General features: G+C 39.8%; 2 protein-coding genes and 1 non-coding gene across 4 annotated transcripts; 2 read left to right on the forward strand and 1 right to left on the reverse strand.

Annotated features, from left to right (window-relative positions):
- Positions 1-931: 931 nt before the first annotated feature.
- On the forward strand, positions 932-14,181 carry LOC4348241 (non-specific lipid transfer protein GPI-anchored 1). Of its 2 annotated transcripts, XM_015758500.3 has the most exons (3): positions 932-1,396; positions 11,359-11,400; positions 13,961-14,181. In XM_015758500.3, the coding sequence occupies exons 1-3, from the start codon at positions 979-981 to the stop codon at positions 14,053-14,055; spliced, it is 555 nt and encodes a 184-aa protein (XP_015613986.1). In that variant the 5' UTR covers positions 932-978; the 3' UTR covers positions 14,056-14,181. The 2 variants fall into 2 exon arrangements, with proteins under 2 accessions (XP_015613986.1, XP_066160568.1); XM_066304471.1 differs by lacking the exons at positions 11,359-11,400; positions 13,961-14,181 and adding an exon at positions 2,864-3,067.
- LOC112936756 (U6atac minor spliceosomal RNA) lies at positions 13,337-13,456 on the forward strand. Its single transcript, XR_003239180.1, has one exon. It is a non-coding gene; the product is annotated as a U6atac minor spliceosomal RNA (small nuclear RNA).
- A 5,713-nt stretch (positions 14,182-19,894) lies between the features above and the next one.
- LOC107279197 (uncharacterized) lies at positions 19,895-20,779 on the reverse strand. The gene is made up of 4 exons (XM_015758558.1): positions 20,636-20,779; positions 20,272-20,545; positions 20,076-20,178; positions 19,895-19,922 (listed from the first exon to the last, which is right to left on the reverse strand). The coding sequence occupies exons 1-4, from the start codon at positions 20,777-20,779 to the stop codon at positions 19,895-19,897; spliced, it is 549 nt and encodes a 182-aa protein (XP_015614044.1).
- Between the last annotated feature and the right edge of the window lie 1,512 nt (positions 20,780-22,291).

A 22,291-nucleotide genomic window follows, 5' to 3' on the forward strand; every position in this document is an offset into this window, starting at 1 on the left:
TTCAGCTTCTGTGTACTATATCATCACACATAATTACATACTTCCTCCGTTTTATAATGTAAGACTTTCTATCATTGCCCACATTCATATAGATATAAATGAATTTAGACATATGTGTGTGTCAAGATTCATTAACATCCATATGAACATATGAATGAAGACAATACTAGAAAATCTTGTATCATGAAAACGGAGCGAGTAAATAAGATGGGAAAGCAACAGTTTCACAACATGAAGATAAATCAGTGCTAGGGCCGGGGGAGGCGATGTGGCCACGAGGCGGGGTGGGGGGTCCACCTGCGAGGGACAAGCTCTATTAGCACCGATTTTTGAGTTATCTACATTGCCTTGCAACTATACCAGGAAGATACTCCTTTCTTTAGCTATGTCTCGTTATCAATAAACTAAGAAGTATTCACAACCAATGACAACCAAAGCTATGTCAACAAAGCTCACCCACGTACATATGTAGTGGCATTTCAGCTAAGTACATGAAGAATCATTGCAACAATTTAGTTTGTCTTACTAAATGAAAAAATGGAATCCCTATTGCCTACAAATGCACGTTCACATTGTCGTCACGAAATAGAGTTCTTTGATGTAGTTGTGATTACTATCGGACATTTGTCAGGGTGAAGAAGAAAACGACTCGTTTCCTTTCCGCCGATTCAGTCGAGCAGAAAGAGTGAAATTTGAAAACGATAAAATCTAGAGATTCTAATTATATCGAAACATATTGGTTTAAAGAGTGAAATTTGAAAAACAAAATCTAGAGATCCTAATTATATTGAAACGTATTGGTTTAAATTGAAACGCATAGTAATATTTAGGGCCCGAGCCTGAATTGGACAGAGTGGAATGAACGGTCATCGGTCATCGCACGTTGTCTCGTTTATGAACTGCTGTATATATACCGGAAGAAATCCAGCTGCCGCGCGCGTCAATCACTCTCGTCCACACCTCAGACAAACAGCAATCATGGAACACATCGGCCCTTTCCTCCTGGCAGCAATGGCAGTGGCGGCGGCCGTCGCCGCGGCATCGGAGACGGCTACAACTGTGCCGGTGGCGGCGCTACCGCCGCTGCCAGCGCTGCCGGTCACAGCGGCGGCGAGCACGCTGCAGCCGGGGACGGCGTCGTGCATGGACGACCTCATGCCATGCGCGACCGTCTCCGACGACCCCACCATGCTAACGCCATGCTGCGAGGCGGTGGCGGAGGTGTTGAAGAGCGATCCGGAGTGCCTCTGCAAGGTCGCCGAGATGTCCAGAAACAACACCAGGAAGCTCGCGAGCGTCAGCAACAACCTCGACAGCGATCAGCAATTGTTCGCCCAGTGCAAGATCACCGGCGTTTCGTCCGACGTCTGCCACAAGGACAAGGGGCATCAAGGAGGTGCGTTTCTGCTTTGGATTAAGATTAAATGCGAGCACGTAAAACGATAAAGCTATTAGCGTAGAATTAATTGAGTTTTAATTGCTACATACTTGAAAAATTGATATATTTAATATTTTAAAACGACTTTCATATATTATTTTTTTATAGGCACGAATCATGCCGTTAGTAGTTTGAAAAACGTGCTAACGAAAACCGAGGTAAAATCTTATTCTTAATAAGAACAAGAGTGAAATATATGGACGGTCCCTAAACTTGTGTGGTGGTGTCACTTAGATCCATGAACTTGAAAATTACATGTTTAGATCCGTTAACTTGGTTTAATGTACCATACTGGTTCAAACATACTTTGACTGCGTTTAACCGCCAACGTGGCATGCCACGTAGGCAACACTTTTGCTCGCAGCCCCCTCCACATCACAACACGTCGCATATATCTCCTTATAGCTATATAGTGACACTAGTATCTCAAAAAAAAAATCCTCAAATCGTTCTTACCTCTCATTCTTCTCCTTGCATGTATAGAAAATGCGGTCCCAATTAGCAATTGACATTGCTCTGCGCTCCAAAATAACCTTATCGATGCACAACGGGCACTTGATCAATAATACCTTCTTCCAGTGACTTCAAGACGAGGACGCTTAGAAAATCCATGGAGATGCCTAGCGTTCAAGCTGCATTGTGCTGCCTCCCACCACTAATCCAGTCGCATTGTGCCATCGCTAACCCCGCTTCACTGCGCTGCCTCCTGCCGCTAATCCCACCACTGAGGCCGCCATAGCCGCTACGGCGCTACCTCTCGGCCTCCTTCCGTTAACCTCACTATAGAAACTCTAGCCGATTTAGGAATATTTTGAGGGATTTAGGTTTAAATGCACTGGTCAGGGCAAGTTATGTGCGAAGATATATGTGGAGGGGGCTGAGCACAGAAGTGTTATCTACGTGGAATGCCACGTTGGCGGTCAAACATGATCAAAGGACGATTGGACCGAGCGTGGTACATTATACCAAGTTTACGTACCTAAATATATAATTTTTAAGTTGATGGACCTAAGTGACATCACCCCACAAGTTTAAGAACCGGCCATGTATTTATTTGATTTGTTTGTTGGTAGATATTGTTGCGTGTGGTTTAATGATTTTTCTCCACCAAAAAATTATAATACGTACTTAAAAGACATGGATATACGGCAAGAGAATCCTGGGAATCCGCCAATGACATCTTTCCATGTTAGGAACAAAAGGATGGTTACGATTGTTCTCGTACTAGTAATTAAAATATCATTGTATTGCAACAAAGAAAAACTAAAATAATAAACTAATTGATTTGGTTAATTTTTATAGTCGGAGCTTTTTAAAATGGCAAATTTTCCTTTAGAAAATAGCGACTTCGTAATTTTAACTGTAAAACACCACACGGACTCACTTTGACAAAAACACTCTCTGAATGTGGTTATTTGGGAACAGGCTCCTCTGACTTTACGGAGCCACGTCACGCCGTAACGTAACCAATCGCGATCCACCGTACAGGGCGATCCAAGGATGCTCCGTCTTTGCTCCTTGTCCTACATTAATTAGCACACTCTGTCATCTTCTTACTTAATTACGATCATGTATTTCTTTCTGGCAAGAGATGTGAAAAATAACAGAATAAGAATGAAACTTCTGATATGCATCCATCTTATAACATAACCAACCCTCAAAATTTCTGACAAGAATATATGAAAAATAGCTAAGATTGAAACTTCTAATACTAGTAAACTCTAAACTCAAGTCATGTCGTGATATAAAAGCTCTGAACTATAACCCTGCATCGTTTAAGAGCATGAGTTAGAAAAGAACAACAGTTTTTATAGTCTCTTTATGAAACATTTGAATATGCAAGATAATTATGTCCGGCGAATAACTATACCTTCAGCAATTCAGTGTAGCTCGAGATGAACTCATATCCTTGTATATAATTCTCAATGCTTCTAGAAGCATTTTCTTCAACTAATTGAGTTTATGCTGTTATGCTTCGAGTGTTCACGGGGCACCATCGCCTTCTTCAATGGAACATCCTCGCTTGATTTCCTGGTATAACTCGATTCCCTCGTATAACTCGATCATAACAGATAAGCAGAGTGAAGAAATCTGTATATTGGCGGCAAACATGGTTACCATTTTTATTTTCCCTCCAAAATGCTAGTTAGGATAAGAAGACGATTTTAACAGAGGGGAGTTGCATCGATGACACAGAGCAAAGATGGAGCGTCGTTGGATCAGCTTGGATGGTGGATCGCGATGGCTACGTTACGGCGTGACGTGCTGCTGTAAAGTCAGAGGAGCCGGTTCCGGTTATTTGATAGCGCACGCCGCGTCCATTAAAATAATGCATTTCAAATAATAAGCGGGCCATATTTTTATGCGGGTGACCAAATTGCCCCTCCGTACTCTTCCTCCCTCGTGCTTCTTCTTAGTCTCTTAGGTAGACGCCGAGCAACCTGCAATAACTAATACGTCCGCCGCCCCTTGTCGCGCCGGTGGCCTCGAGCAACACCTCGTAGCTCGATCGCGTGGAATCCCCCCTTGCCGAGCGCCTCGAACTGGATGGCGTCCGTGGCCAGGACGGTCTCGCCGTCGCCGGCTCCGCCGCAGGCCTGTCGATCAAACGCGAAGTTGAGGTTGCGGCCGGGCGAGGCCGCGCTCCAGGTAGGCATCGATGAAGCAGCCGTACGTGCATGACGAGGTCCGGCTGACCCCACGATGGTCACCTGCTGCTGACCCGGCCTGTTGCTTGCTCTCCACCAACGCAACGCCTGTTGGAGATAGCACCGACACGTTCACCAGCGGCGGCGCGGCGTTTTGCTGCTGCTGCTTTAATTGTTTTTAGTGCGATTGTTCCTGTTTTGCTTAATTGTATGTGTCCATGAGCTATAGCTAGCTTGATCGAGAGACAGAGAAGCATCAAGCAATGCAGCAGGTCGCCACTACCTCGTGATGAGCGGACAAGGGGCATTTTTTAACCTTTCACGCTATTTATCTCTCCTATTCAATCAAAAATTAATATTTTAATAGATATGGTGTCCGCTGATAAATAACCACGTTTACATAGTGTTTTTCCCCAAAAGTAAGTTCATAATAACCACGTTTACAGAGTGTTTTCCCAAAACGTAAGTTCGTGCGGTGTGCTATAGCTAAAACCACGAAGTCGCAATGTCTTGTAGTAAAATTTGCCTTTAAGAAAACATATTCTTCTCTATACGTGCAAGGTAACATATTCAAAATAGTTTGTTTCTAGTTCACATACCACAACATCAATTAAGAATTTATGGAGAAAGCCCCAACTTTCTCTAGTTGATCGAATAAATCTAAATTACTGAAACACATCCCGGCCAACCAAACTATACTACCTTGTTTAAGTCTAAGGTTTTTGTTTCTCTAGCGATACATATTTTGGTACATATAAGTAAGATGAATTGGTGTAATATATAATTGGTTGTAGCTCGTTGAGCAAATGCCGGAATTATATTTCATAATAAAAAAACGTGAGCAAGGATGTAAGGATGTAAGGAGAGAGTTGGTTGTTGAACTTTTATAGTACTATATTTAATCTGGTATCACGCAATATGGGCGACTCTGTTGTGATAGCAATGGGGCCATTACTATATTAATATTGAAAAATAGTAAATGTGTAACATATTAGCATGCTAATGCAAAACAATAAATTGCATCGAATATTTAATATCAGCCCAACTCGCTCAGAAAAAAATAAAAAAAAATATATAACTTTTTTACAAGGAGTTACCCAACATGTACATTTGATGAGAACCGTGCATGGACGGGCCCAGCTAGCGTGCGTGCCAGCTAAACTGCTAACGCGTACGCGCGCGATAGGAACCCGGAATCGCTAATTGGCGCGCGCGCGTTGCCGGCGCGTACTTCTGGCCCACAAGGCCCACGCGCGCGCCTCTTCTCTGTTTTTTTCTTTATTTTTTTGACGCCGCCATTTTCTTCTTTTATTCTTTTTTTTTTTGCTGTTCGCTATTCCTGCCGTATGAATAGGGGAAAAAATCGTAATTAGTTTAGATTAGATTAGTTTTCTATTTTTACTAATGATTAGTTTACTAGTAATTTTTAAATCTTAACTTTAAAATCTTCAAATCTCGAGTTGAAAGTTTTCAAATATTTTAAGGGAAAATTGGAACCATGCCATTATAATTTTGCAAAATTTGAGATATGCCAACCTGACCCACATGTCTTTGACTCATGTGGGTCCTACATGTTATTGAGATACCGATGGCATATCTCAAACCTTGCAAATTTATAATGGCATGGTTCCAATTTACCCATATTTCAAATGTAGACTTGAAAGTTTTCAAATCTCGAGTTGAAAATTTTCAAATCTCAAGTTGAAAGTTGTCAAATTTTTTAAATCTGGACTTGAAAGTTTTCGAATCTTGAGTTGAAAGTTTTTGAATCTAAGTTGAATGTTTTCAAATCTCGAGCTGAAAGTTTTCAAATGTTGACTTTAAAATTTAAATCTTAAATCGAAAGTTTTCAAATCTGACTTAAAAATTTTCAATCTGTTAGTAAAAAAATATCCCAAAAAAGAAAGAAAAATCTTAAGAATCTTCTCTAATTACCCGTTATTAGTGTTAAGTATTAACTAATATAGAGAAGTTATAGGAGAGAAGTGCTCGCTGCTGGCGCACACGCGCCAGCTAGCAGCCACCCTAGGAACCCCCGCTGAGTGGTGAGCGGTGGCAACGATAGGCCTTCGAGCAGGAGCAGTGCGCTGGCCCAGAGCGGAGATGGTTGAAGGCGTCACTGAAAATCGTGTGTTTGTGGCTAGGTAGATCTTGTTTTGTGTGGTTTAATGATTCATTTATCTAAAAAATTAGAATTTGTAAATGACAAGAATATACGGCAAGTGAATCCTGAGAATCCGTGAATGAGATATTTATTTCCACATTTTAAACAAAATGATGGTTACAATATTTCTTTATCTGGTATTAGTGGTGGTGATTCTACCGGCTACTTTAGGCTGTGTTCTTTACTGGAGGCTCCACGTATGGAAAACATAGCGGTGGATTAGCACATAATTAATTCAGTATTTGCTTAAATACTTAAAATAAACTAATATAATTTTTTAAAACAATTTTTGTATAGAATGTTTTAAAATACGCGGGAAGCATACGCATGGAAACACGAGGTGAAGTTGGGAATAACTATGGAACAAAGCCTTATAGATAAATGGAGGCTTTTTTTTTGTTGCTTGGACTTTTTATTTTATATTCTACATGTTTTTCTGAGAAATTTAAAATTTTCAGCTAAGAAGTTAACATATATATTTTCTAATCCATTGGAACTTACTTGGTTAGTCTATTACTCCCTTTATTCAATTTGATGATCACCCAAGCATTTTTAGGTCTTCTCAGAATGATCTTTCTCTAACAATTATTTTTTTTATGTGTAAATAGTGAATAAACATCATTTAATGTGCTGCGTGTAACCAACCAAGACTAATTTCTATTGGTGCAACTAAATGTAATATTTAAATTTGATGTAACTCAGAGGACACGAAAATATGTATCACCTTAACCAATGATAATCAATTACAAAATGATAAAAGTTTGGTTATGCTTGCTCTCCACACCCTCTGCTTACGTGATAATCAAAATGGAATCGAGAGAGTATATACTAAAACTTCATTTAACATACTGCAAACGCTTTTATATCGCTACGTGGCATTCCTTCAAAAACTCCTAGATCGTCACGTGGCATGATAATAAATTAGCTAAATCTAACCATTATTTTTAAGTTAAATTGGTGGACTCATTAATTTTAATGGTTAGATCAAATCTCATGCGCATGACATCCCCTTCAGTAAAATTTTGTGCACAGCGTTACCAACAATCATCCTATTTCATTCCCAAAACTGATTTTGATGGTTGCGTTACCAACAGTCATCCTATTTCATTCCCAAAACTGATTTTGATGGTTTTTAGTATAAAAATTGGATCCAACATATTCCTAAAAGCCTTGCATATATTTCATCTCCATATATTTCATTCCGTGGATTTAAGGGTGAGAGAGCAACTCCCAATCTCTCGTTCACGCGTTTCTCTCTCCTTCTCCGTGCTTCTCCTCTCCTTCCCGCGCGAGCGCCGAAATTTCTGTTGGGAGCATGCATGCGGGTCATCGTGATCTCTCTCTGTGCACATGAAAGGAGAAAAAACGGGAATTTCAGTTGATAGTTTAACAGTAGGTCCCACTTTTAATTTTTCGGAATTAAATTTAGGCTATCTCTTGGAGGAAAAAGTTTTTTCACTTCCTATTTTTATTTTAGGAAACCCCAATATCATATTTTAGAAATAGATTATTGCTAATTTGTTGGTGATGCTCTTACCTTCCGGACTTCAATCCTTCTTTTTTCTCCTATTTTTATGCAACTGTTTCGCCAGAGAAAAAATTGAAACAACATAATTTAATTATGTTCTGTTTTTTCAAGTAGTTCTCTTTAAATTCCAATTTGTGTTATTTGATTGGTACTGAGAAGTGAGAAGCATTGCCATAGAGATGTGAAAAAAACTACCAAAAATATTTGAAGCGGGTAATTTTGCTATAATACAACATTACAACCCCTTAATTCATCACTAGAATTATTGTCACACGTCTAGATTTTTTCTTTGCCAAATAGTTTTGGCACCAAATGAACAATCCAGTAACATACGCACCACTGATGATATATTTTGTTATAGTCGAGGAACTCCAATACGTCGGGCATAATTGATGGGCTGTCTTACACCCCACTGATGTGACTGCTAGTGCACTTCAATGAATCAATTATAAATAAGTTCGTAAAGCTGTCTCAAGAAATATTTATGACCAGCGGATGTTGAAAACAATCCAGACACTTAAACTATATGTAAATATAAACAATGAGACGGTATTCTACAGATATTCAGGGTGAGTTGTCTCTTTAGCTATAATATTTTGAAGTAGTGTCGAATAATGAGCCTAGCTCATTTTCAAAAGAGAATAATATATCCTTACCATGAATGTCTACTCTATATTACAAATCGACTCAAAAGTTTTAATTAAACACATGTTTTGATTACCTCTATTTTCTCTTTGTCCTTCCGAAAGACACCAACTATGAGGGTGCCAATGTCGATAGTGAACTAAGCATTAAAGTTATGTTGTATGATGGTCTTTACATGCACGGCTACGTTGAGGCAGGACCCATATTTCAAGGAAGCATAGAAGAAAGCCTTGGAGCCTATGGTCGGATTGGGTATTCATGTTTAATTTTAAAGTAAATTCCCTATGTACCCTTGAAAACTCACTCAATCCTTTTCATATCCCTAAAATTTATCCGATCCCTTCTATACCCTTGAAATTTCAACTCGATCCCTTCCATGCCCCTACTGTTATATTTTCCTTCATTTCACTATTATGTTTGGTTGCAAATATCTTTTTTCCCTTGATGCTTTAGGTTTGAACATAAGCTTGAAAAATGATTTATGAAACTAATGAGAGTAAATAATTGGTGCAGAAATTTTTGATATAAATTTTGAAGATAAAACAAATGTAATAAATTAAAATTTTTATTTGAAATTCTAATAGGACAATGGATATTTTTGATCTGGAGCATTCATAAAAAAATTATTGTGAGCATTGGTAGTCCTATCTTTGTAAGAATGATTATCATTTTTATGACTTTCTTTTAAAAAATAAATACATATTTTTTATTTCTTTATCTAAAAATAAATTTTGTGATAAATAACACATCACACAACAAACTCATTACTATAATAGTCTGATGCGGCAAACGTTTATATTTTTAATAATGTAATTCATGAATTTCTATGTTCATCCAAAGGTAAAATGGTTATTTTTATAAAAAATTAGACGGCCAACTAATGGTCATCTGAAGGGAGAGGTATGGAAGAGATCAAAATCAAATTTTAGAGGTATAGGAGGAAGTAAGCAGGGACGTAGAAGGGATTAGCTGAAATTTCAGAGGTATAGAAGGGATTTTCTCTTAATTTTAGCGGTGTTAACCTATTAATAGGTAGAAACAGGATTTTTAAAATATTTATATATGAATTTGGAAATAAACACTTAGATAAGTACTGGAGATATATTTTTTATGTATTAATAATATATTATGACTGTTTTCTTGGTATTGATACAATTTCATATATTAAATCAGTTACATCTATTAAATTGGCAAACATTTTTTAAAACAATGATAATAATTCGTGGTAGCAATATACAAATTTATATATAACCGGGACAAAGTGATTTTTGTCTGAATCTGGGAGACATTCTATCATTTAGGATATTAAAGTTTGTGCTCTATTTCACCGCGGACATATTTTTTATTATAAGGTAATTTATGGTGACTATGGTGAGGTATGACTTCTTTCAATACTTTCTTAAAATAATGAATAAGATGCCACGCGTTCGTGCGGGCTTATCTTTTTAGTTTTTAGATAATAGTAACATGGAACAGTCGGAGTTAATTGAGTTATTTTAGCTCTAGGCTTCAGCAATTCCGAAAATCGCAAAAATCCATGGTGTAGTGTCAGTACCGTGCATTTGGCTGTATATAATCGCAGCCGTACGGACGCTTGAGTTTTTTTACACCTTTTTCAACTACACTCGTATTATTTTGAGAATTTATAAATTCAGGGGGCTAAAAACACAGAAGAAACATCGTAGAAAATACAATATTGAAGACAAACCGTAGAAAGAGATTTGTTATCGATGTCCAACCGAAACCTACGACCCTCCACGGGCTAAGTTGTACGCTAGTCGTACACACTATGCTAGAGTTGTCTTATGGTTACAACATGTGTGCCTCGGTATTTAAGAAAAGACCTAGACATAGTTTGGCTCTAACTGTATCCTACGCATATTAAAATTCAAAATCTTAAACTTATACACATATTCCACACAAACTCTCATATATAGTCTACCATAGTTGAAGTTATTCCACACAAACTCTCACATATAGTCTACCATAGTTGAAGTGATGGGTAATAAGTTTTAAAGATAATGTTCCTAGTATAAAGAATGAACAGATTCATTTATGGTGATCTTTTCAACCGTTCCATCTCTTTTCTGTACCAGTAAAGCATAGCGAGTAGTATAATTACTTTCCGACAAACGAATTTATTTCTGAAACGAGTAATTACTTTTGGACAAACCAATTTGTACCCTTCTGAAACGATAATTGTTTTGTAAAAAAAAATTCTTTTTGACAATTTTAGTACCTTATCAGAAATGAAATAAGCCAACTGCCAATCTAGTTATCTACTCCCTCTGTCTCATAAATTCAAATTCTAGAGATGAACCTGAAGATAGGATTTGAATCTTTATTGTACAGAGGAGTAGATGCAACATTGTGTTTTCTGGTACGACATCAGCAAATGGTTTAAAATAATTCTGCCGTCCTGTGGCATGTAAAAACATATTAATTTCCAACTGCTCCCTTCGTCCCATAATACAGATTTTGATATTTTGCTTGTATTGTTTGACCACTCGTCTTATTTAAAAAAATTGTGCAAATATAAAAAATGAAAAGTTATGCTTAAAATACTTTGGATAATAAAGTAAGTAAAAAAAATAATTTCAAAATTTTTTGAATAAGACGAATGGTCAAATAGTACAGGCAAAATATCAAAACCCCTTATATTAAAGGATCGAGAGAGTAGCATAGATGCCATATCTTGAAATTGCTCTTAACCATTTGAAATAACAAATCAGATGGCTGAAAAAAAATCGAATGTACCGATAAACAAATAAGATTGCCAAAATTGGATCATACCAAAAATTAGTGCATTGAAATGTCACATTTGGCTGGCTATATGCTTACGCGAAAACAAATAATATGCAGAAATTTTATATTCATTAAGTACAGCATATCTCTTTGGTGACCCCAGCTAATCTTTTCCTGCCATAATTGTCAGGTCATAATGAAACAGACACGCCGGCCGGCGACTCTTTGACAGGTATCCTTATAGCTTTGTATATTTTCTTTTTTCTTAGTAAAATCCTCAGAAGTGGACAGGGAGATCCTGTTTTCTTTTAAGAAGTAGAAACTTGGCCCAGTTTTTTAGGGAAACCGGGCCCAAAAACCTCACATAAACACGGTTTGAAGGCGGAAACCGGGCAAAACCCACACGGAGAACAAGATAAAGAACTTGCGACGGCACAACTAGAGGATAAAACATAGGTCATCGTTGCCAAGCTCCCAAGAGCAGCTCCGACTTCCTATGAACAGACCACAGACAAGCGTAGGGCAGGGTCTTCAAGACAAAGCCTCCAAGGAGGAAGATAGCTTCGAAACGCAAACAACATCCGTCCGAAAATCGGTGCAAGGTTTTCACTCGAAGAAACGAGTAGAGCACAGAAACGATGCACACAGGCGTCACCATCGTTGGCTCTAGCCTAAGATCGAGCAGGACATTCGCCCCGGCTCGCTCTCCCTGCTAACTACGACAACCCTGGCTACCACAGGAAAACGGCGCACACAGGCGTCACCATCGTTGGCTCTAGCCTAAGATCGAGCAGGACATTCGCCCCGGCTCGCTCTCCCTGCTAACTACGACAACCCTGGCTACCACAGCGCTACCATGGAAAGCGGGAAAGGGTTATCGTTGCCGAGCTTGTCACCGACAAGCAGCTCCGACTTCCCCCAACACACCTACCCAAAGAAACGCCAGGAAGCCAACTGCACAGTAACCCCAACGAAACTACCAAAAAAGGAGCAAGGGGGTTTTCTTTGCCCAGCTTGCCACACCCAGCCAAGCAGCTCCAACTCCACCCCAAACACCATCAACAGGTTGCGTTGCAGAGGTCTCATGCACCAACTCCACCGAACCAGGCACCTTGCCGACGCAAGAAAAACAAAGCGCTGACAGTGTTGAGGCTCTCGAACTCCAAGCAAATCTACCAACCAAAGCTAGCTCCCCGCCCCTCGCCATGGAACTCCCCACGACCAGAATCTGAAAGCAGACCGGTCAACAGGAGGGGAGGAGCCCCAGACAAACTTGGAGGAACACTTGCTGGCGATCAAGCCACCGACAACACTATTGTTCACCGTGTCCTGTGGCTTTCCAAACGAACGAACCACGTCAGCGACCAACCGACCAACCCAACGACGACCTCTCCAAGCGGCAATACCACCGGCCATCAACCATCACCACTAAAACCCCGCCGGCCAGCAGCTTCTCCGGCCACCTCGACAACCAACTCCGCCTCGACAGCACCTTCGCTGGCCACAACCGCCTTCGCCAGCCATCGCCTTGCTCGCCTTCACCGGCCAGCTGCACCTCAATTCGCCACCCAAATACCTTTGCTGGCCACAGCCACATCCGTTGGCTACCGTCTTACTCGCCGACCGCCTCCGCCGGCCTCGTGCGCATCCAACTCCATTCTCCCCCACTGAATCCAAGAAGGAGATGGCCAGAGTGGCCGCTCCTCCCCCTCCGGTTTTCTTCCTCGCGCCGCTGCCGCTTCTCACCTTCACCCCGCCGCCATCACTCCCCACCCCGATGACAGCCAGATCCAGGAAGACCGGATCTGGTCGCCCCTTCCATCTCCGGCCTTCACCTTCCTCCCACTGCGTCCAGGCTATTGCCGCACCTCGCCGTCCCACCACGTCGCCGTCGCTGGAGAAGCTCGTCGTCGGGTCGCCGCAGCTGCCGCCGAACGTCGACCTGCCTCTCCCGCGCTAGACAGGGCCGCCGCTCCTCGGCTAGTTGCCCTGCCGCCGCTGTCCTTGGTCGCCGAACCGTTGCCTAGCCGCTCCGGCAGTGGCGAGGTTAGGGAGGGAGAGGGGAAGTGGCGGCGGCGGCGCTAGGGTTGTCACCCGCCCGGTCGCTCGCGCGAGGAGCGACGCGGATGGGTCAGGGTCTCGGTCCTGAGATGGGAAATGCTTTTTTAGCTTTGTATAGGAGAGACGGTTGGCATCTCCCTTGACAGGGACGGGAACAGCTTTCGGGCTTTCCTCCATCACATTGCGGTTAAGGCTACCCGCTTCGGCGGATCTTACCCAAATTTTAAAAGTTAGCTTCGTATATTTTGAATGGATCAAATTTTCATATTACTCTTAATTTACATATTGTTCGGAAACAGTGATTTACTAACATTTAAAATCTGTTTAAATCAAAATTTACACTATAATAAGGACTTATTTTAATATTAAAATTTGTTATATAATATAACACGTACAAATTTCTTTCTAATTGTACTATCAGTCAGTAATTGAAGTTTCAAAGTAACGACAAATCAATAATTTTATTTTCTTAGTAATTCAGAAAATAGCAGCCGACAACTTTGGAATTCTCAAGCTAACATTTTTATTAAACCAATTATCATAATTTGGTTTCGAAACCAATGAAGACACACATGCCTCGTATAACTGTATAAGAAGTTGGGCACTTAGCAAACAAAAATCTATAGTTTCTAACTAGCAAACTTGTGAGCTGTGTTTAGCATTATATGTCGTACATTTAAACAAATAAACAAACTTGTTTTGAAGTTAGTCCTGTTTTCATGACATTGTAGACTCCCAAGCAAAAAATGCCTCTCCTCCCTCGAGGCTGAGTGAGGCATTCCGGATCTTGTTCCTGCTTCAGATACTGTTCATTTTCGGACTGTGAAGCACCATTCATTGGAGACAGTATTTTCATTTTCCGTATTCATCTTCCTGTTCAATGTTACCATATGGATGCCAAGTATTTGACAGTGGTGAATGATTCGAGCTTAATGGCCTTCATATTATCGTATACTCTCTCCGTTTCAGGTTACAAGACGTTTTGATTTTCGTTCAAACTGTTTTAAGTTTGACTAAGTTTATAGACAAATATAGTAATATTTATAATATTAAATTAGTTTCATCAAATCGATAATTGAATATATTTTCATGATAAATTTGTCTTGGGTCGAAAATGTTACTACTTTTTTCTACAAACTTAGTCAAACATAAAGCAATTTGACATTGACAAAAGTCAAAACGTCTTATAACCTGAAACGTGGGAATATATGATTTAATTACTGTGTACTTTGATTTATAAAACTTCAACATATTTTTATCATGGTTTCCACTCTTCTTAGAAACATGTTAACTATGCATGCCATGGTGAATCTATAAGACCCCAAAGGTTTTAATGCCATACCTTAAAGTGTTCAATCGATTTTAGCCGTACATTTTTTAAGATAATGGAATAAATCTTAGCCTTTAAGAAGCTGCAACTACTTGTTACAGTACATCATTATCTCAAGGAGAGTAAATATGCAGGCAACTTCATAATGACGGATAAAAAACCAACACATAAGGAGAAAATAATTATTAAAGTCTATTTGAAAATCAACATATGAAGTTGACGGAAATCTAACAAGACTGTGACTTCTTAGATTCGACATGCCGAATGTATTAGGTCCTTATTCTCTTAATACTTATGAAGTTGTGCCTAGAACCGTAGTACGTAAGTGTGTTGCTCTAAAAGGTATATCTATATAATATTTATTTGAAGATTCATTTAAACTATATCATTTACCATAGAACCTATCGTAAGCACATGATCCTACAAATTCAACCCTACATTTTGGCAGTCAATATAGTGTACTTATACTAATGCAATACCTTCAGTTCACGCCATATATTATAATAATACTTTACTGTATGACTACATCTTGTCTCATGTTTGCCACTACTTGTTTATTGTGAACACATTTTTAGAATTATGTTTCATGTAAAACTTTTCTATGTAATTTTTTTTAAAAAAAATTAAATAAATCTATGTTTCAACTTTGTAATAATTACCCTCGATTAATCATTTGTTGATCGCTGGTCTCGTTTTGCATTAAAAAAAAGCAAAATTGGTTCTGAAGCATCGAAAGTTCTCAATTTTGGTTTTATAGCATTGAAAGTTCATGGTTCACTTTAGTAGCACCGAGAGTTACTTCCGTTACTTATTTTTAGCATTCCGTCCAAACTTCAGTTAGTTTTGTTTTCTTCTTATTGTTTTTCAACAACAAAAAAAAAAGATATCAAACACCAGCGGTGCCCTGTTCCTTCCTCGTCACCCCTAAATCGCAGTCATACACGAGGTCAGGCTGGTCAGCCATGGTGCGAACGCAGGACGCTGGCTCCACAAGCTCGTCATGTACGCCAACCCTATCCGCAAGCCATGTTCGTCCGTGCTTGCCAGACAACGCCATCGTCGATCTCATCTGCCGCACCGCCATGCTAGAGCTTGTTCAAATGCCGCGTGCTTAACCAGGTCCACCTCCGCGGCCGCGCCGCTTCCAAGTTCGTCCGGGCGTGCTGCCCCTGGTCTCCCCCTGATGCGTCATCCTCAAGCTCATCCATCGACGCGTTCGAGCCCGCCCGAAGCGTTGTTGTCCAGCTCGTCACAGGCATCCTTGGGCCTGAACGGAAACAACGTCCTCCAGCTCATTGTTGGCGCCATTGAGCTCGCCCGAACACGCCACCCTCGAGCTCATCCATCGGCCCTCGAAGGCTCGAACTCGCCTCAAAGCACCACCCTCGCGCTCGTCGCGGTTTCACCTGAGTGCCGACCCCCTCCTCCTTGCCCTGGACCAGTTGTCTGCTGACCCAAGAGATGCCACCTCTAGCTTGCCTGATCCAGCCACCCTCCAACCCACTCAGCACTATACTGTCGAGGTCAAGCTCGCTTGCTGCCTTGAAGAGTGGTCGGCCATACGAGGCAGACTGGCAGAGTGCAGGAGGAAGAAGACATGTGTGTAGGATGGGGTGAGGAGACGGAACTACTGACGGAATGCTAAAAGTAGTAAAGGAGGTAATTTTCAGTGTTATTAAAGTGAACCATAAACTTTTGCTGCTATATAGCCAAAATCGAGAACTTTCAATGCTATAAAACCAATTTTGCCTTAAAAAAAACTCAGTCTTAACAATTGCCGGTGTACGAGAACAAATGCCAACCCTGTTGTCGGGAAAGCACCGAAGGTGCCATAGTGAATTCATGTTCACCGAAAGTCCGAAACCTGGTGCTCACAGTAGAACACATGAGGGTGCACTTCTGATATAAATTTACTGTTGTCTGGGAAAGTGGGAATTGCTGCAAGTTTACATCTTGTGTGTGTCTGTACAGTGGGTGTTTGTGCATATGCGTGTACAGTGGTGTTATAAGGGGGTGCGTTCAGCGTGTGTGTACAGCGCTGTGTGTGTGTGCGGTTTTTCATTTAATCAATACTAATATAAAGTACTAGTTGCGCACTTCTCCCCTCATGGAGCTCGTCATAGACCTCGCTGCCAGCCGCCGGATCTGGCAACGGAGGTCCTTCAGGCTGCTCCACCTCCACCTCCTTCCCGGCCACCAGCCACCACCTTCTCCATCACTGCTACCATTGCCAGATTTAGAGGAGGAGAAGGGGGAGACAGCGGCGGGGCCATCATACCCGGATTCGCAGTCTGCCCACAAGAACGCCAGCTCCTGACGTCGACGCCACACGCTCCCACCAGTCGCATGCCACACAGCCTCGTTTAGTCGCATGGCCATAGCTGCCGCCCCCTCCCTCCTCCACCGACCCTTCATCTCAAAAACCAAATCGAAGCGAGAGGAGGAGCACAAGCTGACCATGGCGGCGCTGGTGGCGGGCGAGGGGGTTAGGGTTTTGGGGGATGGGAATGGGAGGCGGTGCGGCTAACGGATGCAAAGGAGAAGATGGGGAGAGGACATGCAGCGGATGGAGAGAAGAGTGGGAAGGAGAAGTGCGAGAGAGAGATGACGACAATGGGAGTGTGGATAAGATCAAATTTTATTGTGGTGGAGGAGGTGCTGGATCGACTTTTATAGTTGCCGGTTTTATAAAAAAAAGGTTTAAATACTATAGCTACCAATTTTTACATAAACCGGTATCTATAAAATAAATAAAGGTACCCGTTTTTTTTAAAAATGCAACTATAGTTTAGGTGCCGGATTTTATCTATATTTTTTGTTTTATAGAATATAATCATGTGATATCTTGTTTCAAAATTTAGTTACTACGAATAAATCGGTACAACGAATAAATCGGTATGATCAGAACGTAGATTGGACAACTAGTTTATGAGAAAAAATGTTTTTAACATTAGTAATAAGATAGTACAAATATGGAAGATGGGGAGGATAAAGGGAGAAGCTCATGCATTGTATGGCACTAGAGCGGGAGCGCGCTTTATTCTTTTTTAGGAAATTAGCTGTGTTTTTTCTTTTTTGGGAAATTGGCTGTGTTTTTTTTTTTGCTGTTTTAGGTGGTGAAAAAGAATGAATTAGTTTGAAGCATTGAATTCTGAGCATTTGTGAAGAAGGGTGTCAAGAGGGATAGCTTATTAGTGTAACGGCAGGCATTTTACTGGAACTACTTAGATAGTATAAAGGCAAGTCATTCAGCTAGAATGCATGCATATACATACTATGTTCTATAGCATTGGTAGCAGATGCTAGCATCTTGTATCATACAATTCTAAGGAAGGTAGATAAGGCAACACTTATATACAATGATAATCATGACAAAAAGCCATGAACAAAAGATCTTGGTTCTTTAGTCTTGGGTAATTTCACAACTGCCATCTGTCTTCTAGCTGGGACATAGCTTTGTACATATATATAAGCAAAAGTCTTGAGATGGATTGCACGTCGACAACTCATTCACTGTGTAGATGAAATTAAGAGTTGTGAGATTAGGAAATGCCTTTAAATTGCTAATTTGTTATGTGTAGATAGGTGAGTTTGTGTTTGAGGAGTAACCTGTCATTGCCTTTTTGCTGGGCACCATACTTGAACAATTTCTTAGCTACCGGAGGTGTTGCTGTAGGTGTAGGCATTCCTCTGTTTATTGAAACGATGTGTTAGTTACAATGGAAGAAAGCTTTATTATTGGAATGCACCTAGGAGTGATCAAAGCACCTTTTTTTTGGCTGGGGTATCTGTAGGGAATGATGGGGTTGCTTGTTTGGCTTCTTTGGCAGTTTGTCCCTTTCCCTTGTAAAAGAAGTGGCGGTTAAGTCTTAATGAATGAGCTGAAAGGAAAGAGATGTAGTAGTACCTTATTTTCAGTAGTATCAAGCAGGACAACAATTGAAGATTTATCATGTGAGGTGTTTTCTTCAGCTTTTGTGTTAGTTTTGGGCTTGCAAAATTAGGAAAGAAGTGAGAGTGGATGTAATTCAGTATGAGTGACAGCAAGTTTAAGGGTGGCTATAAAGTGGTTACCTTATCATCAGTTTTAGGTTTGGTCCTGCTAGACTGCAGGCAAGACACTGAGACAACAATGCATTTCTTGGTAGGTGTTGAAGAATTTGATTTGCTAGTTGGGGTGTCCTGTGTTCCCTGAGCGATAGTGAACTTGAAGCATCTGGGGACATAAGGAGTAGTGGCTGGTTTGAAGCACCAGAGGATATAATGCTATTAACCTGTAGGCACTCTTGACTCCTCATGACAGTATCCCGCGTAAAGCTAACATTCCATGCAAAATTGCTGCCAATAAGTGACGTGATTTCACTTGGAATGTATTCACTGTTTGGTGGATTTTCTTCAATGAGAGATTCTATTGGCCTGCGTAGTAGGCGTTGTGCGATCCTTCCGAAAAGGATAAATGTAGCATTAGCATCATCATCGCCGGCAATTAATACTACTTTGTACCTGCATGAAAAATGGATATGGCCATAGCAATGTGTGGATGATAATTGCTAAAGATGTAGGAAGACAGAGCGTGTTCTATTATGAACCTTGGATCTGGTATTCCGATGTTAGAACAGCTGGAGCATCTGTAGCTAGAGCCATATGGTTTTGAAGTTTTATAGCATATTCGACATGAATTGTACCAGCAAGAATATTCATTGCATATCCTTCTAACAGTCACATTTACTATAAAACGTGTTCCCTGCATAAGAGGACAGTGAAAATATCATATTGGTAATTTTATTATCAAAAAGTGGATAGATATAGTTAAGATGTGTTTTAGAGATAGTGTCAACCTTGTGTTTGTGTGGGTTGATATTAAGGATTTCTGCAGTACTCTTTTCTTCTGGTACATCCTGGTTGTATCCTGTAGCAGGCTCATCAACCCACTTGATTGGCTGAAAGTTTGTACTAAAGCTACATAGAAGAATTGCATCTTAGATTAATGGACACTGTAAAAACCTTGAAGAATACAGTGGTGCACATAGATTGCAAGAATAACTGTAAGTAAATTAAATTACCTCTCGTTTAATTCTGCTACTTTAGGAATATTTAGATTAATATACCATTTGCATGGTGAGCTTCCAGTTAGTGTAAGGCCTATATATGTGGAGGAAATTATTAGATATTGTTAGTTGCATGCAGTCAATACTACAGTAATTGAAAGTTTAGAAAGAAATGTACCTAATCCTCTGTAATCTTTCACAAGTGTTCCAACAAACACAACAACTTGAGCTTGAGTTTGACCAGCACTGTATATGTCATCAGCATCAAAAGACGTTGCTCTTTCTCCCTAGAGTGTGACAGGAAGAGTCGAATTACTAGTTTTGTGGATTTGGAGGGGAAAAAGTGATTTAATTGTAATTGGAAAAGATGACTTAGTGTTAAGAATATGTGAGATAGTTTGTGTGAATGCTAGCGAAAAAGATTAAGTAAATAATAAAAATGTAAATATTTAGCTGTACTAAACAAACCTTGCATCGCGGATCTGTAATGTCCTTTTTAGGCTCTCAGCGTTTCTGGACTTAGGACGTATAGTAGTGACTGCACCAACTTCAGTGATCACACCCATAATGTCTGTTTGCATTGCATAAAAATTTAATAAAATGATATGGCATTGCAGAAGACGCATATAACAATAGTTGTAACACAATAAAAGTATGTTATTACCAACGTAGAATGAATTCTTCTCGACAAGCGAAGGAACATCTTCAAATGGTGTCAGTGAAAATGTAATACTAGGGAAATGAGGAGGGACATTAATGTGTTCTTCAAGTGTTGTCCATTTACTGAAGAGGATCATTAGGTTGTTTGCAACTGGCCTGTATGTTCTGTTTGCAGCCCTAATAGTGAATGAGTCAATGTAGTAAACCTTTTCTTCCTTAAGGAGAGGTTTCATCTTTTCTGTTATAGGGGGATAAATTTGGGCATGTATGCTAGTCCCCTGCAGATTATAAATACAAATCATGTTATCAAGAGAATTATTGGTATAGTAAGGCAAATAAGAAAATGGATTTGGCAGGTAAATTATTACTATTTCATCGAGTAAGACAAGATCAGTGTGGAAAATTTTTGTATCATCGTTGAGATCAGTAAAGTTCCATAGCCTGGAGACCCTTGCATGGATTCTTTTGTTTGAATCTCCAAATGATAGCTGTGAAATAAGTACATGCGCCATATGGAATCTGCAATAAGCATAAAATACTTTTAGTATAGACAAAACAATAATGCTATATATGTACAAGAAAATGTTACTAAGAAGAACAATACATATAACTGCAGCGGACAAATCGTATACTATATATAGTATATGGTATATGTGAAGGAGGTATATTTATTCCAAAATATATGTACAAAATTGTTTATTTTTTAGGGTAAAAGAGGTTAAGCATGGAGCGGCAAAGCCTGCAACAGAAAGCTATTTCCATATTACATTATAGATGTTCCTGATATTAAGTTAAGCATAGCTGCAGTCTTGCAGAAGGGTCTATATGGATTTAAAGTACGCACACATAGGAACAATAAAAAAAACTACGATGATATGAATCCAAGCTTACTATTGTCAATAAAATAACTAAACTATATTGAACAACATGCGTGAGTGATATAGTGATGGTCTGTATGATCGGCATGATTTAAACCGTTGAATACAACCTAAAAGCAACTTAAATGGCAGATCATCCTAATTTTCTATGCACTACCATTAAGTGAAAACTATAATCATGCACTACAAAATCATATAGTCAGTAGCTACAGGCTCGTGCGTACACTAGTACAGATCCTTCTATCTGTGACGGCCTCTAACAAGCTTGAAAATAGCGGGCCGTCACAAGGAAGTCATCTCAATCGGGCTGAAAAAGTGCCCGATTGATATATGGTCGCACAAACATATTATATGGGCATAAAACTTAAGGCCGTCACGGATGACACCTATCAGTGACGGGCCGTAGTTTAGGCCCGATTGAGATAACATTCTATATCTTAAACGGGCCTGAAGTTAGGGCCCGTCACAGATGACCATCATCCATGACGGGCACCAACTTTAGGCCCGATTGAGATAACATTCCATATCTCAAACGGGCCTTAAGTTGGAGCCCGTCACAGATGACCATCATCCGTGACGTGCACCAACTTGAGGCCCGTCACCGATGACTCATCAGTGACGGGTTATATACTAATCCCAGTTGACATGACTTAATCTCTATCGGGCATTACCTAAAGCCCGTCACCGATGAGTATTTTTTCATTTTACATATGAAATGTTTATATTTGTAAGTTGAACTATAGCAATATTATTAACTTGCAGTATAATAATTCAATTTATGAGTCAAAATAATTTTACGCGTAGTAAATGATATCAAATGGAAAAGTCATCAACAATAAAGTTGTATAACTCATCAAGATCTATAACTTTTATTTTTGTCATTTTTCTAAATAACATTTTTTTGAACAGTTTGAATTTGAATTTGAAAATATGACAACTTCAAACAACATTTTCAAATACTAAATGATTTTAACTGAAAAAGTTATCAACAACAAAGTTGAATAACTCATCAATATCTATAACTTTTATTTCGGTCATTTTTCTATATAATATTTTTTGAACCGTTTGAATTTGAATTTAAAAATATGACAACTTCAAACAATATTTTCAAATACTAAATGATTTCAACTGAAAAAGTTATCAAAA

The sequence above is a fragment of the Oryza sativa genome, chromosome 10 (assembly GCF_034140825.1).
Source record: "Oryza sativa Japonica Group chromosome 10, ASM3414082v1".
In the NCBI taxonomy this organism is placed as follows: Eukaryota; Viridiplantae; Streptophyta; class Magnoliopsida; order Poales; family Poaceae; genus Oryza; species Oryza sativa.

Excerpts from the sequence above, each read along its gene's own strand:
- LOC4348241 (XM_015758500.3), top strand. The coding sequence starts at position 979 with ATGGAACACATCGGCCCTTTCCTCCTGGCAGCAATGGCAGTGGCGGCG. Across the intron at positions 1,397-11,358 it reads GGACAAGGGGCATCAAGGAG|GTCATAATGAAACAGACACG; the intron begins GTGCGTTTCTGC and ends CATAATTGTCAG. Across the intron at positions 11,401-13,960 it reads GGCCGGCGACTCTTTGACAG|ACTCCCAAGCAAAAAATGCC; the intron begins GTATCCTTATAG and ends ATGACATTGTAG.
- LOC107279197 (XM_015758558.1), bottom strand. The coding sequence starts at position 20,779 with ATGGCGCATGTACTTATTTCACAGCTATCATTTGGAGATTCAAACAAA. Across the intron at positions 20,546-20,635 it reads TTGTCTTACTCGATGAAATA|GGGACTAGCATACATGCCCA; the intron begins GTAATAATTTAC and ends TATAATCTGCAG. Across the intron at positions 20,179-20,271 it reads GAAGAATTCATTCTACGTTG|ACATTATGGGTGTGATCACT; the intron begins GTAATAACATAC and ends CAATGCAAACAG.